The following is a 15426-nucleotide window of genomic DNA, read 5'->3' as shown; positions in this document are numbered from 1 at the left end:
AACAGCAACAACTATACATTGGCTCAGACACCGCCATCTCCCAGCTACCTTTACAACACTGTAGCATCTATGGGAAAGCGTGTGCCGAGTGCTGCCTGGCCCGAGATCCCTACTGTGCCTGGGATGGAAACAGCTGCACCAGATACCTGGCAAACACCAAAAGGTAAAAGGACAGAGAGGGAGGATCTTGTCAAAACATAGAAAATAGGAGCAGGAGTAGGCCATTCGGCCCTTCCAGCCTACTCCACCATTCAATGTAATCATGGTTGATCATCCAACTCGTTGTACACCCTTTATTTCCTTTAGCTCTGAGAACAATATCTAACACCTTCAATGTTTTGGCTTTCTGTGCCAGATGATTCCATGGCCATTGTGGGTCATCATATTATCACAAGGCACTTAGTGAAATACTCCCCCATCCTGGTGTTATCGTCCATAAAGACATCACATCGCATTATCCAGCTTAAAATTATTTCAAGGTGGCTTCTGAGTTGGGTGGCTGAGCCAAAAACGGTGTAATTCTTTTGGAAAAGGTCAGACACCAACCTGGAGCAGAAGAGGAACTGGAGGGTCTGATTGGATGATTGAGCTTGTCATCCATCTCGCAGTGAAAAATTTCCCGACTTTGATCCCGCCTTTATCCCTTGCTGGTTTGAACCTGTTCCTAATGTCAGGGATGAGCAATGTTGAAGTTTATGGTTCTCCATCCTTTTAAAGCTCTGGGATTTGGACTGGTGGTTCTCTCAGTCTAGGTATGGGTTCAGGTAAAAGTGGATAGATGGGCTTACATGTGCGAAGTGATGCTATTTTGGTTAGCATCACCACACTAGTGATCCAAACTAGCAAGGCGAACAAGGGCAAGACTTATACAGTTAGTGGTAAGGGCCTGGGGAGTGTTGTCAAACAATGAGACCTAAGGGTTCTGGTACATAGTTCTTTGAAATTTGTGACACAGGTAGACAGGATGGTTAAGAAGGCATTTAGCATGCTTGCTTTCATTGCACAGACCATTGAGTATAGGAGTTGGGATGTCAAGTTGTGGGTCCACAGGATGTTGGTGACACCATTTTTGGAGTACTGTGTACAGTTCTGATCACCCTGCTTTAGGAAGGGGATTATTAAATGAGAGAGGGTGCAAACGAGATTTACCAGGTTGTTGTCTGCAATTAAGGGTTCAAGTTATAAGGAGAGGCTGGATAGCCTGGGACTTTTCTTTTCCCTGGAGCGTAGGAGGTTGAGGGGTGCCTTTTAAAGAGGTTTGTAAAATCTAGAGGAACACACGTGTAAGGAATGAGCTGCCATAGGATGTGCTGGAGGCTGGTACAATTGCAACACTTTAGTGGCATTTGGATGGGTATATGAATAGGAAGGGTTTGAAGGGATATTGGTCGGGTGCTGGTAGGTGGGGCTAGATTGGGTTGGGATATCTGGTCGGCTTGGACGGGTTGGACCGAAGGGTCTGTTTCAATGCTGTACATCTCTATGACTCTGTGACTCTAGGTAAGGTGAATAGCGAATGTCTTTTCTCTGGAATAGGGATGTTCAAAACTAGAGAGGCATATTTTTGAGGTAAGAGAGAGAAATTTAAAAGGGACCTGAGGGACAATGTTTTCGCACAGAGGCTGGTTTAGTATGTGGAATTAACTGGGCAGAGGGAATGGTAAATATTTGAAGGACATTTTGACAGGTGCATCAATAGGAAGATATTAGAGGGGTATGGGCCAAACGTGGGCAAACTAGTTTATTTTTGGGAACCTTGGTCAGCATTGATGTGTTGGACCGAAGGATCTGTTTCTGTGCTGTATGAATCTATGACCATGATTTACAAAAAAAGGAACCTGATCACAAACCATATGTTGTGTTGGGAAAATATGTTCCCTAATGAAATGACTGGGTTTACCTCTGCTAATGATGCAGGTTTGAGTGCTGGAGCCTGATTTCAAAGTTAAACTGCACAATTTAAGTGCAGTATTGAGGGAGCCCATTGTGTGAGGCTCCTCTGTCTGATGGTGGAAGTGTTTTTTTTTTAAAGATCCCATGGCATGAGTGAGTTTTGAGAAGGTTTGTAGCTCAGGTTGAGGTTCTGGATGTACGTTTATTCACTGAGCTGGAAGGTTCGTTTTCAGACGTTTCGTCACCGTATGCGGTAACATCATCAGTGAGCCTCCGGTGAAGCTTCCTTAGTACCTAGTATGGTGATGAAACGTCTGAAAAACGAACCTTCCAGCTCAGCGAGCTAACTTACATCCATAATCCCCGGGCGTTTTTGGAAGAAGTGAAGGAGGTTGGTCTGGCCACAAACCCCACTGCTCCCTTTACCACCAACGCTGAGGTAATTGATTATGCATTAAGTTGTTGTTTGTGGGATCATGTGGGAAAACTGGCTTCTCCATTTTCCGATGTAGCCATCACTGCACCTCAGAACATAATGGATTATGTGAGTAGCTTTGAAATGCCAAGCCTTCCTAATATTTGTGTACCTTTGCAGGCGGTTTCGACGTCAAGATGTGAGGAATGGAGACCCCAATACGCTCTGTTCAGGAGGTACAATCATTTTGTTCCACATTAGGGATCAACATTTTGTTGGGATTTCTCCCTAGTTAACTAATATTTATCCCTCAATTGACATTGTTAAACCATTAATATTTGGACACATACATGAATAGAATAGGAATGGTAGGATATGGATTAAACACAGGCAGATGGGGCTAGATCATTTGTGAAAACTGGATGGCATGGACAGGTTGGGCCTAAGGACATGATGTATGACTCTATATGAACATACTGATGTTTGCTGTGTGTGAATTGACTGCTACGTTTATGTGTCACAACGATGTATCTAATGATGGTAAAATACTTTGGAATACCCTGCGGTTGCAAAGATGCTATATTAATTCAAACCTTTGTGTGTAAATCTACAACAGTTCACTCGTACATGTTTAGAAGAGAGAGTTTTGGATTTTTTCAGACATTGGAATGACTTTTGGGCTTCACCTGAGAGAGAAGGAACTGAATCTCCTGGCTGAGAGAGTAAATTGTGCATTGGCATTGGGTTTAAACTTGTAAGACAGGGGGCTGGTTTGACTAATGGGCCTGGTTTTGCAATCAGCCCCAGAGAGGCAAAACAGAGAAGATGTGGAACAGGGGTAAGGAAATGATGGAAGGCTTCAGGATGATGTGAAATTTGAAAGAGTTCAGAAAAGATTTACAAGGATCTTGACAGGGTTGAAAGATTTGAGTTATACAGATAGGCTGAGGCTGAGGGGTGACGTTATAGAGGTTTATCAAATCATGAGGGGCATGGTTAGGATAAACAGCCAAGGTCCTTTCCCTGGGATGGGTTAGTCCAAAACTAGAGGGCATAGGTTCAAGGTGAGAGGGGAAAGATTTAAAAAGTACTCAAGGGGCAGCTTTTTCATGCAGAAGGTGGCACGTGGATGGAACGAGCTGCCAAAGGAATTGGTGGACGCTGGTACAATTACAACATTTAAACACAGTGGCTCAGTGGTTAGCACTGCTGCCTCACAGCACCAGGGACCCAGGTTCAATTCCAGCCACGGGCGACTCTCTATGTGGAGTTTGCATATTCTCCCTGTGTCTGTGTGGGTTTCCTCTGGGTGCTCCGGTTTCCTCCCACAATCCAAAGATGTGCAGGTTAGGTGATTTGGCCATATTAAATTGCCTGTAGTGTTAGGTGCATTAGTCAGAGGGAAGTGGGTCTTTGTGCGTTACTCTTCAGAGGGTCGGTGTGAACTGGTTTGGCTGAAGGGCCTTTTTCCACACAGTAGGGAATCTAATCATCATGTGCAGGTTGGGTGAATTGGCCATGCTAAATTGCCCATAGTGTTAGTTGTATTAGTCAGGGGTAAATGTAGGGAAATGAGTCTGGGTGAGTTACTCTTCGGAGGGTTGGTGTGGACTTGTTGGGCCGAAGGGCCTGTTTCCACATTGTAGGGAATCTAAACTAAGAAAAAAGGCATTTGAACGGGTACATGAACAGCAAGGGTTTAGAGGGATATAACTGTAAAACAATCGTGAGGGTTTAGAGGGATATAACTAAAACAATCGTGACCTTGTAGCATTATTCTTGAGCAAGTAAAACTATGCAAAGTTCAATTATTTAAAGAACCATGATAGATTGATGTGAAACTGCGAGGTTGACTAAGAAGGGAAGATTACTTGTTATGCCTTTCACAACCTCAGGATGAGGTACTTTACAGATGATGAAGTGTCTTTATATTTTGAAGGGTAGCCCTGTCGTACTATAAGCAATGTGACATCCAGTGTGCATTGGAGCCTCCTGACCAGCAACAAGATGGTGAGGAGAAAGTGAGGACTGCAGATGCTGGAGATCAGAGCTGAAAATGTGTTGCAGGAAAAGCGCAGCAGGTCAGGCAGCATCCAAGGAACAGGAGAATCTTCAGGAAGAAGGGCTGATGCCCGAAACGTCGATTCTCCTGGTCCTTGGATGGTGCCTGACCTGCTGTGCTTTTCCAGCAACACATTTTCAACAAGATGGTGACCTGATAATTTACTTGAAGGAAGAAAGTTAGTCAAGCCAATAGGAAGACCTCCCTTCCTCTTCAAACTCTGCCATGGGATCATTTTAGCTTTCATCTGACTGGGTCTTGGTTTAATGTTAAATCTGAGTGATGACAGTTCTGACAGTGCAGCCCTCGCTCAGTATCGTACTGAAACGTCAGTCTGAATTAAGTGCACTAGTTTCAGGGCCAGTGGGTTTACTGATATAACAACAATCTCAGCACGTTGTGTGAGTGGCTTTGAGATTTTCTTTTGAATGATTGGAAAAGTATCATAAACCATCATTGAGACAGAAGCCATTGTGTATTGTTCAGAGAGCAGTTAGTTTAATATGTAATCCCATGGGAGAGCTAGGCAGCAGTATTGGTGCTGAAGTTCCCTAGCAACTGACTATCATTAATGTAATGGAGTCTTTCTCTGTGCTATCAAATTTTACAGATTTTTGGGCCAATTGCTAGCAAATGGGGCTAGATGTTTTTTAGGATATCTGGTCGGCAAGGACAAGTTGGAACCAAAGGATCTGTTTCCATGCTGTACAACTCTATGACTCTAAAACTCTTATGTTGACAGTAAACAAAGAAATGATCATTTTCCAATTGGCAAGAAAGCGATGGGTAGAATTAAGTTGTGTATATGTAAGTCCACAGAATATAGTGAGCAGTTCAGGTGAAAGCCATCCTTTTGAACAGGTCTTTTCTGAAGAGAACTCAATGATCCAAAATCTGCATCCTTCCCACTGCACCATCTCCTCAGCCACTGATTTATCCGCCCTACCTTCTCATTCCTACTCTCAATAGCATGTGGCACCAAATAAAGATCATTACCTTTTGAAGTTCTGCTGTTTAACCTTCTATCTAATTTCCTATATCCAATCTTCAATGCTTCTCAACCTTTTCCCTCATTATGTCATTCTTCAGGCTTCACACTCTCCCCTTTGACAATGTGCTGCTGACCCAGGCACCAGGGAGGCAACATACCGTCCTGAGGTCACACTCATGGCTGCAGAATCTCCTGTTTGTGCCCCTGACAGGAGAGTGCACTATAAGGGATGGATGTTGAGGGCAAAATCTCTAAAATTGCAGGTGATACTAAGCTCAGGAGAGTAGTGAACTGTGAGGGTGATGCTGAGCGACTTCAGAGGGGCATCAACAAGTTGGCCAAATGAGCAGATACCTGACAGATGAAATTGAATGCACAGAAATGTGAGTTAATGCATTTTGGTAGCAGAAATACAGAGAGACCACACAGGTTCCATGGTGCAACTTTGGGAGGAGTACAGGAGCAGAGGGATCTCAGGGATTCACATGCATGATTCTCTGAAGGTGGCCAGACCAATGACTATAGCATCCTTGTGTTTATACTTAGAGTACAAAAACAAGAAAGAGATGCTACACCTCTACAAATCATTGGTCAGACCACTCTGAGAGTATTGTGTTTAGTTTGTTTAAGGATGGATGTCAAAGCCTTGGAAAGAATTTAAAGGGGATTTACTGGAATGATATCAGCAATGAGGGATTTTAGATACAAGGAAACATTAGAGAAATTGGGCTAATTCTCCTCAGAGGAGAGAAGATTAAGAGGTGACCTCATTGAGGTGTTCAATACTATGAACAGTTTTGACAGGGTGAAGAGGGATATTCGATTTTTATTGGTTGGTATCGTAGCAACAGCTGGGTCATAACTTCAAGATTGTCAGCAAGAGGCTAAGAATGAGATGATGAGAAAGATCTTTACTCAGAGAGTTGATAAGATTCGGAATGTACTGCCTGGGGAGTGGTGAAGGTGGATTCCATAGGTGGTTTCAAAAGGGAGCTGGATGTCTATTTGAAAGTGATGAATTTGGAGGGCTATGGAGGTAGGGTGGAGAGTGGGTCTAGCTGGTTAGCTCTCTCAGGAGCTGGAATGGACCAATGCATTCTTCTGTACGGTAAGATTCAGTGACTCCATGTGGTAAGTTGCTTTGTTGGGATGACTGACATGGATTCATAGAGTCATAATGACAGAGAAGAAGGCCCTTCAGCCCATCATGATTGAAAGTGAAATTCCAACTAAATAACCTTTAGATACTGTGGAACAAGTAAATGTCCTCTTCAGCTGAACCTTCTTTCAAAGGGTTAGGCTTGCTAAAGGTCAGCCCTACACCACCTTGACCTGAAAGCCTTGGAGTTATCCAGGAATTTTAAGTAACCAGGAAGCCTGGGGGACAGGTCAGTTTTATAGCTTGCCCAACATGTGGGTATCGATGGTCAATAAGATTGTGCAGGGTGTGGACACCTGACTACATGAGTTTCTCAGTGTTAAGTACAATTTGTCATCATTAAAGGTTGATGGGGTGTCGCTCAGGCTAATGGACATTTGCCATCCATGTATTTGGGAATTCCAAACTCAGTGGCTCATAAGTGGGACCTGGCTCATCTCTCCTCTCCACTAGATGAATCCCTTTTCGGCCAGACACCAAGCCCTTATTCTTAGACTATGACCCATAGTTCTGGACTTCCCCAGCATCAGGAGAATTCTTCCCACATCTATCCTGTCCAATCCCATCAGGATTTTATATATTTCTATGAGATCGCCCCTCATTGTTCTCAATTCCAGTGAGTACATGCCCAATTGATCCAGTCTTTCCTCATATGTCAGTCCTGCCATCCCGGGAATCAGTCTGGTGAACCTTCCCTGGACTCCCTGAACAACAAGAATACGGCATCTTGGGGATCCTGGGCTTTATTAATAACTGGGTACAAAAGGAGGTTCAAAACCTTTACACAACTCTAACTTGACCGCAGTTGGAGTACAATGGTTAATTCTAGATGCCACACTTTATGAAACATGTGGTGAGTCTGTTAGGGATACAGAGGAATGGTTTCACAAACAAAGGAGGCTCAGAGGATATTTTAATAGAGCTGTTTAAAACCACGAAGGGTTCACAAGAACAGCTGGGAGGAGAATATTTTCCAGTGGCTGGTGGACCAGTATTCAGAGGGCACAAATTTAAGGTGACTGGCAGCAGAACCACAGGCAATATGAGCAAAACCCATCTTTCCATTAATGGGTGGTGAATATTTGGAATGTACTACTTGGTCAGTTGGTGGAAACAGAATCAAAGACAGATTTTGGAATGTAGAAATATAGGAAGAGGAGTAGGCCATTCAGCCCCTCTAACCTGCTCCCTCATTCAATGAATTCATAGCTGATCTGTGATCTAAATCCATATACCTGCCTTGTCCCCGTATCCCTTAATACCCTTGCTTAACAAAAAGTGTATCTATCACAGATTGAAAATGAATAACTGATCCAACATCAACTGCTATTTGTGGAAAAGAGTTCCAAACCTCTCCCACCTATTGTGTGTAGAATTGCCTGCTAACATCTCTCTTGAATGGTCTGGCCCTAAGTCTCAGACTGTGCCAGTTCTAGAGTCCCTGACCAGTGGAAATAATTCCTCTTTATCTACTCTGTCTTCTCCTGTTAATAGTTTTGATCAGATCACTGCTTAACATTCTAAATTCTAGAGAGGTCTAATTTGCATAATCTCTCCTCATGACTTAACCCAGCTATTCTTGCAAACCTATATTGTACACCATCCAAGGGCCGGTATATTTTTTCTAAGGTATGCTGTCCAGATTAGGCAAAGTTTAAACCAGGGTTTTGTGTAACTACAGCATTTCAAAACTTGGAGTAATACTTGGAGAGTCAAAACAGCAAGGAAATGTGGAAGTAGCAGGGAAATCATGCTAACTAATTTGTTTTTTTTTAAAACAAGAGTTAGGGTGCACTTGATGGATTGAATGGCCTTGTTTTGTTCTGTGGTGATCCCATGATTCTCCAATTCAATGTGATAGAAACCGATTCGATTCTGTTGTTTTGCTGCTTTAGTATAATGGATTTTTTCTTGAACAGATCGTCATCGTCACAGGGTCACAGAGAAGAAGCTGTATGGTGTTGAAGGTAGCAGTACGTTCTTGGAGTGTATCCCCAAATCCCTACAAGCGCAGGTCACCTGGACATTCCAGAAACGCTCGGGAGGCCCAAGAAATGAGGTACACAAAATTCCCAGGGAGTAACAAATGAGAAACCATCCTGCACATTTTTACACAAAAGCCAACCAGACATTCTAACAAGCTGATTTTAATTTTAACCTGCGTGCTGCATGATTTTATTGCCATGTGTGTTTATCTATGCTCCTAGATATGAAAACACACCTTCATTTACTGAATGCAGAATTTCAAACATTTCCTACTCTCCTACATTCTGCTGTATTTCGGTTTGTACTTCTCTGGAATAGAGTCTCAAATCAGGACTGAAGCTCAGGACTGAATCAGGGCCAATATTGCAGTGCAGTTCTGGGGAATCGGAGGTGGTGTCCTTTAAATGAGACCGCCCATCTGCCTTCTCCTATGGATGCATTCCATGGTAGTGTTAGATTAGATTAGATTACTTACAGTGTGGCCCCACAAGTCCACACCAACCCTCTAAAGAGCAACCCACCCAGACCCCATTCCCCTACATTTACCCCTTCTCCTAACACTATGGACAATTTAGCATGGTCAATTCACCTAACCTGCACATCTTTGGACTGTGGGAGGAAACTGGAGCACCCGGAGGAAACCCACACAGACACAGGGAGAATGTGCAAACTCCACACAGACAGTTGCCTGAGGTGGGAATTGAACCCAGGTCTCCGGCGCTGTGAGGCAGCAATGCTAACCACTGTGCCACCGTGCCGCCCATTTTCAGACCAGAGAAGGGGAGTTATCCCTCATACCCAATATTTATTCCTCAATCAACGTCCTAAAAACTGGTTATCTGTTTCCAATCACATTGCTTGTTATTGAGCCTTGCAGTGTGCAAATTGGCTCCTATACTTCCTACATTATTACAGTGACTCCACTCCAAAAAGTACTCAGTTGGTTACAAAACACTTGGTGAAATCTGGTGGCTATGTCAATGCAGTGGATTTTCTGCTGAGTTCACGCATGACCTCCAAGTGGTTATCGAGAAATTCTCTCTGTCTTAGGAACAGAGGAGCAGGGGTAGGCCATTCAGCCCCTCTAGCCTGCTCCATCATTCAGTAAGAGGCTGAATAGGCTGTGGCTGTTTTCCCTGGAGCGTGAGGAGTGACCTTGTTGGTGTTTATAAAATCATGAGGGGCATGGATAGGATAAATAGACAAGGTTTTTTTTCCTGGGTTGGGGGAGTACAAAACTAGAGGGTATAGGCTTAGGGTGAGAGGGCAAAGATTTAACAGGGACCCGAGGGGCAACATTTTCACTCAGAGGGTGGTGCCTGTATGGAGTGAGCTGCCAGAGGGAGTGGTGGAGGCTGGTACAATTACAACATTTAAAAGGCATCTGGATGGGCACATGCATAGGAAGGGTTTAAAGAGATATGGACCAAGTGCTGGCAAATGGGGCTAGATTAATTTAGGATATCTGGTCAGCATGGGCGAGTTGGACTGAAGGGTCTGTTTTGGTGCTGTACATCTCTCTAACTCTTGCGACTATTTGACTTGTGTATCTTTAAAATGTCATTAAATCATCTCCCTGCATCCACTATTAGTAGGCAGATGATAACTAACCACCAAGCTGAATTTCAGATTTGTCAGTGAAGGGGTTTGCACGCTGCAGTGGTAGTGTCCGGGCCTCTGAGCCAGGAGGCCTTGGTTAAGTCCCACTTGCTCCAGAGAGGTCATGATACCTCCAGACAAGTTGATTGGAGAATATTTGGAAGGATTTGTTGCCTGGAAGTCTGGTTTTATATTTGGAAGTGCCAGTTATGGGGTAGGAAAGAACGTGTGTCACATCCTCTGATTAGCTACCACCTTTGGTTTCCTGTATATCTGATTCCTCGATGCTTCTGAGGGAAATGCAGCAGCGGTGGAGGCCATTCAGTCTGTCTTGTCTGTGCTACTTTCCAGATGAAATGCTCCAATTTATTGCCCCAACAGCAGTGTTATACTCCATACGCATGCTATCAATATCCTGGGGATTACCATCGGCCAGAAATTGAACTGGACAAGTGATATAAATTCTGTGGCCATAAGGGCAAGTCAGTAACTAGGAATCATGAAGGGAATAACTCACTTCCTGACTCTTCAAGCCCTATTCACAAGCACTGGGATGAGACAGGACACTCCCATATGCCTGGATGAATGCAGTTCCAAAGACCATGAAGAAGTTTCCAGGACAAAACAGTCTGTCGGGTTGGCACGGTCTCCAAAAATATTCACTCACTACACCACCAATGCTTAGTTACCAGCAGTTTGAACCATCGACAAGAAATTACAGCACTTAACAGGCATCTGGATGGGTACAAGAATAGGAAGAATTTAGAGGGACATGGGACAAATGGGACTAGGTCGGTGTAGGAATTTGGTGGGTGTGGACCAAGGTGTCTGCTTCCATGCTGTACAACTCTGACCCATTGTAGTTAAAATTTTGTCTGGCTCCAGTCTGGCTTGGCCATATAAAAGAGGAACCTTGGTTATTCGAACGACATGGGTGGGCAGTATTTTGTCAGATGATCTTGTTTAGATAATCCGAAACTTGGATATTCAATGTTTGGGTAACTGAGGTTCCTCTGTGTTTGTTTATATATTTATATATTCGCAGTAGTCCTCCTGTATCAGCAGGTGGTACATTCCAAGACCTACCACTGATGCCCGTGGACAGTAGTGAACCCTATATAAAAGTCGTTTTTCATTTACATGCATGCCTATGATAAAGTTTAATCGATTAATTATGCACAATAAGACACTACCAACAATAAGTCACTCAGAATGGTGCACAATTTGAAACTTATGAATTGTTTATTTCTGGAATTTTCTATTTAATATTTTTATGCCGTGGTAAACCGCAGATAACTGAAATGGTGGAAACTGAATCAGCAGATACGGGGTGGGAGGGGAGAGGTTCCACTGCATATATCTATATATATTCACTACTCACACTGGGGTATTTGATTTTTTGCAGGTTCGTTTGGATGACCACATCATTAAGACTGACCGAGGCTTGCTGCTGAGGAGTATCCAGCGCAAGAACTCTGGCTCCTTCTTCTGCCATTCCATGGAGCTGGACTTCACCCAGACTCTCATGCACATCTCGCTGGAGGTGATCAAGCTGGAGCAGGCTGAAGAGCTACTCCGCAAAGAGCCAGCGCTGAGCCGGGGCTCCTCCTTCCCCAACCAGAAGGTGTGGTACCGGGACTTCCTGCAGCTGGTCGACCACCCCAGCCTCAAGACTGTGGACGAGATCTGCGAGCAGGTCTGGAGACGCCGGAGCAAGCAACCCAAACACAAACGCACGCCAGGCCGCCACCTCCAGGCCAAGTGGAAGCACCTGCAGGAGGCGAGGAAGGGGAGGAACCGGCGAACGCATGAGCTGCTGCGTGCTGAGCGGGCTCCCCGTAGCGCTGTCGTGCAGTGACGGTCAGCGAGAGGAGAAACCAATTGACGGAACAATCCCAGGAGTGATGGCAAAGACTGAAGTGATGTCCAGTGGGTGTGTCTCGCACCAACTTTCCCCGCACAACGTTTACATGAACCATTGAGTTCTCTCACTATTGAAACCACTATGACACTAACATCCATCACTTGCATTCTCGCGTGTTAGGAATTACTGCTCATGTTTAAGGCTATGGATAGCAATAATAAATACTAGGGCTTATTAGGATAGCCAGCAACCTCTTAGGTTGTGGGAGGCTGGTTCTGTCCCTTTGGGCTTCATGATAGATGCATCTTGTGCCTTGGGAGAGTCTTCCCTCTCTTTCCAGTATTGTCAAGAACATTGCTCAGAGAGACTGGAGACTGGTGTCGTGGGGATAAGGGCTTGCTGGCTGGCCAAGAGTTTTTTTTAACCCTTTGAGGCTCACATAATCCAAATCCCACCAATGAAGGTGTCACTGTGAATGGGAGAATTGATGAAACATCCATGTGATGGAAGCCAAGCACTCTTGCTTCTGTGCCCATTGGCACTTTTGATATTTACGTAGCTTTGCTGCCTCCTATGTCAACCCAGTTGAGTTACGTTCCAAATGGTTGACAAAATGACCCATTAAATTGTTTAGGTTTGGATATATATGGGCTGAGAAAGGGTTAATTGGGGATTCAGAGAGCTCCTGAAGGAAGTGGTGCTCTAGCGAAACTTTCCCTCTTTCCTCTTTAGGTTTGACCCTAGAGCAAGGTGTTGGTGCCGATGGAACCTGCTGCTACACTTCACGCATCTCATTTGTTTAAGCTGGCATTGCATTGTACAGTCGCAAAACTTTGCTCAATTCTTCACCTTTCATCACTCCATGCTCTGGACATTAGAAGGGTCCGCTCGCAATGAATGTACAGCGCAGTAACAGTCAAGAATTACTACACACGCACAAGAAAATATTTCATGGAAAGTGCCTTGAAAGGTATTCAGGCCTGGCACTGGGAACTGACAAGAGAATGAACCTTTATTCATCTCCTCCTTTGAGCTGAAACTCAACAGTGGTGACTTCATGGAAGGGTTCGTCAAAGTCAAGAGTGGTCCTGCTACCTTCCTCCTATACAAAACCAATTATGTCTTGCCAGTGCTTAAGGAGGGGGATGAGGGTGGGATGGGGAGGGGAGGGGGTGTGTGGGGAGGGTAGGTGGTGGTGGGGTCTCATCAGACAAGTAACTAGCACAGAATACAGGGCAGACAACATGTTTGGCATCATGAGCAAGGTCAAAAATTCAACGGTTACTCATGTATACTCAGCCCGTTATTGAATCCAAAGTTTCAACCTGTACGGAGAAAGATTACAACTGAGGCCTTGCAGACTTTCCGTTGGGAGTCATCTATGAATGTCAAGGGGTAGTGACGAGTGCCGTATTATCTGTGAGGGACTATTTGTATTATGCATTGAGGTACTAAATTATCACTGTTTAAAGTTTCCAATAAACTGTTTTGATCACTAAAGCTTAGGTTTAAGACAAATTGTGTGTGCATGACCGTGAGCTGAACAGGGGCCAAACTAACAAGTGTTAGAACGTTTGCAATGGTACTAACAATGAATGAAATTAAGGAAGACTGAAGTCAGAAGCATGGCAAAACACATTGCGAGCAGCCAGTTCCTTGATGCCCACTTGCTGATTCGAACTCTGGGCAGAAAGGGATTGGGTGGAAGTTGCTGAGAATGGATGAGAGTGGGAGGTGTTAGTAAGAAGCAAGAAGGAGATGTGGATCTGTGCATCAGGGCTCAGGTACAAGTGCAGCGTTTGCAGAAAGTTTTTCTGCAGTAACATTTCTGATGAGGTGAAGGGACACAATTTCAGTTTTGGATTCTGAAAAAAAGTGGCCACAAGGACAGAGCAATCATCCAAAAATTAAGCTCAGGAATAAAGGGTAACTAAAACTCTTAGAAAAATGGTATGGTGGTTGGTAACTGGACAAATCGAAAAATGAGATTGAAAAAGAAACTGTGTTTGATTATTAATCAGTTTTTAACCAAAGTCCTCTTACTCTTTTATTCTTATCTGTTTATTTGTATCTCTCTGTCTGTATCTGTTTGTATATTTGTCTCCCATGTGTCACTGTCTGTCACTCTCTCTCTATTTCTGTTTCTGTCTCTTGCTCTTGGGGGATTGGGAGAAGTTTCGGTGTTTTGATCTCAGCAATGAAGAGGGAAGAGGACAGGGAGTTTGATCCAGTAGATTTCTTGTGTCAAGGCAAAATTCTGCAGATGCTGAAACTCTGAAACAAAGGGAAGGCTGGAGAAACTCAGCAGGTATGGACGCATCTGTGGAGAGGGAAAAAGTTAATGTTTTGAATCCAATTTTACTACTTCAGAACGCATTTCAGATTTCTTGTGCCCCTATCTCTTTCTAGCTCTGTCTTTTTCTTTCTCTCTCTCCCTCTATCTCTCTCTCCCTCTCCTATATGTATGTTCCTCTTTATCTCTGTCTCACTGTATCTAAGTCTGTCTCTGTATCTCTATGTCTTTATATATTTAACTCTCTATCTCTATATATCTATCTATCTATCTACCTCTCTCCTTATCTAACCCCCCCATCTCTGTGTGTGTATATATATCTATCTATCTCTCTGTCTACTTCTCTCCATGATCGTCTCTATCTATCTATCTATTTCTATCTACTTATCTCTATCTATCTGTCTCTCTATCTCTCTGTCTCTCTATCTATCTATCTATCTCTGTGTACACTCTGTCTGGACGTTACTTTATGTTAGGTCTCATGAGTAGAACTAGGGACAGAATAAAACCAGTTTGATATCAGATGCTGTGATATAGGATATTTTAGAATCTATCAGGATAGTTTTATTCACCATTAATTATCTTGTGATATTAATTATGTGGTTAGATGAAAAATGTACTTGGTGAGAACTTAGTTTGCCCAGAATACAGTTTACTCTCAAACTGAGTGATAGAGATTACTTCTGGTTACGTGACTGCTAAAAGGAAAGATAGTGGAAGGGTAGGAGAGATTTTAAAATGTACTGAAGAACCATCCCACTGCTGTATTTGTGGTTGGTCTGTTGAAGAATGGCTTTTGGCACTCGCTCCCACTTTGTGCGAAGTGTAGTTCCTTTACTTTAGCGAGAGTTAATCAGACATTGCATGAAAGCTCAAACAGATCATTTGGGTAAGAGGCCTTTTCTAGTTGTCATGGGTTGGAAATGACTGAGACTTGAATATTTTGCAGTGAGAAACTTGTTTAACAAAGCGATTTAAATAGTGTTTCTAGGAGCAGTTGGGAGGTTTTAGGGTTACAAAGGCCATACTTGCTGTTCCATCACAAATGGAGCAAAGGGATTGGCGGCTGAACGATGTGCAGAAATCAGAGGATGGAAGAACATGGGATAGCGGTAGGATACAGGAGCTGATGGACCAGGGATTGGGATGAAGACCGTAGAAGAG

General features: G+C 43.7%; 1 protein-coding gene across 6 annotated transcripts in view; it reads left to right on the top strand.

Annotated features, from left to right (window-relative positions):
• Positions 1–13469, top strand: part of LOC140483603 (semaphorin-3A-like) — a 413310-nt gene extending 399841 nt beyond the window's left edge. For all 6 annotated transcript variants that reach the window (XM_072581862.1, XM_072581860.1, XM_072581863.1 and 3 more), the window contains 4 exons: positions 6–163; positions 2489–2544; positions 8440–8579; positions 11511–13469. In XM_072581862.1, the coding sequence (XP_072437963.1) occupies positions 6–163; positions 2489–2544; positions 8440–8579; positions 11511–11963 (807 nt within the window). In that variant the 3' untranslated portion in view covers positions 11964–13469. The remainder of the gene's footprint in view (positions 1–5; positions 164–2488; positions 2545–8439; positions 8580–11510) is intronic.
• The last annotated feature ends 1957 nt before the right edge of the window (positions 13470–15426 follow it).

Source organism: Chiloscyllium punctatum, chromosome 12, assembly GCF_047496795.1.
Source record: "Chiloscyllium punctatum isolate Juve2018m chromosome 12, sChiPun1.3, whole genome shotgun sequence".
NCBI classification, from domain to species: domain Eukaryota; kingdom Metazoa; phylum Chordata; class Chondrichthyes; order Orectolobiformes; family Hemiscylliidae; genus Chiloscyllium; species Chiloscyllium punctatum.
Note: the sequence above shows the minus strand (reverse complement) of the source record. Positions and strands in the feature narration are given on the sequence as shown.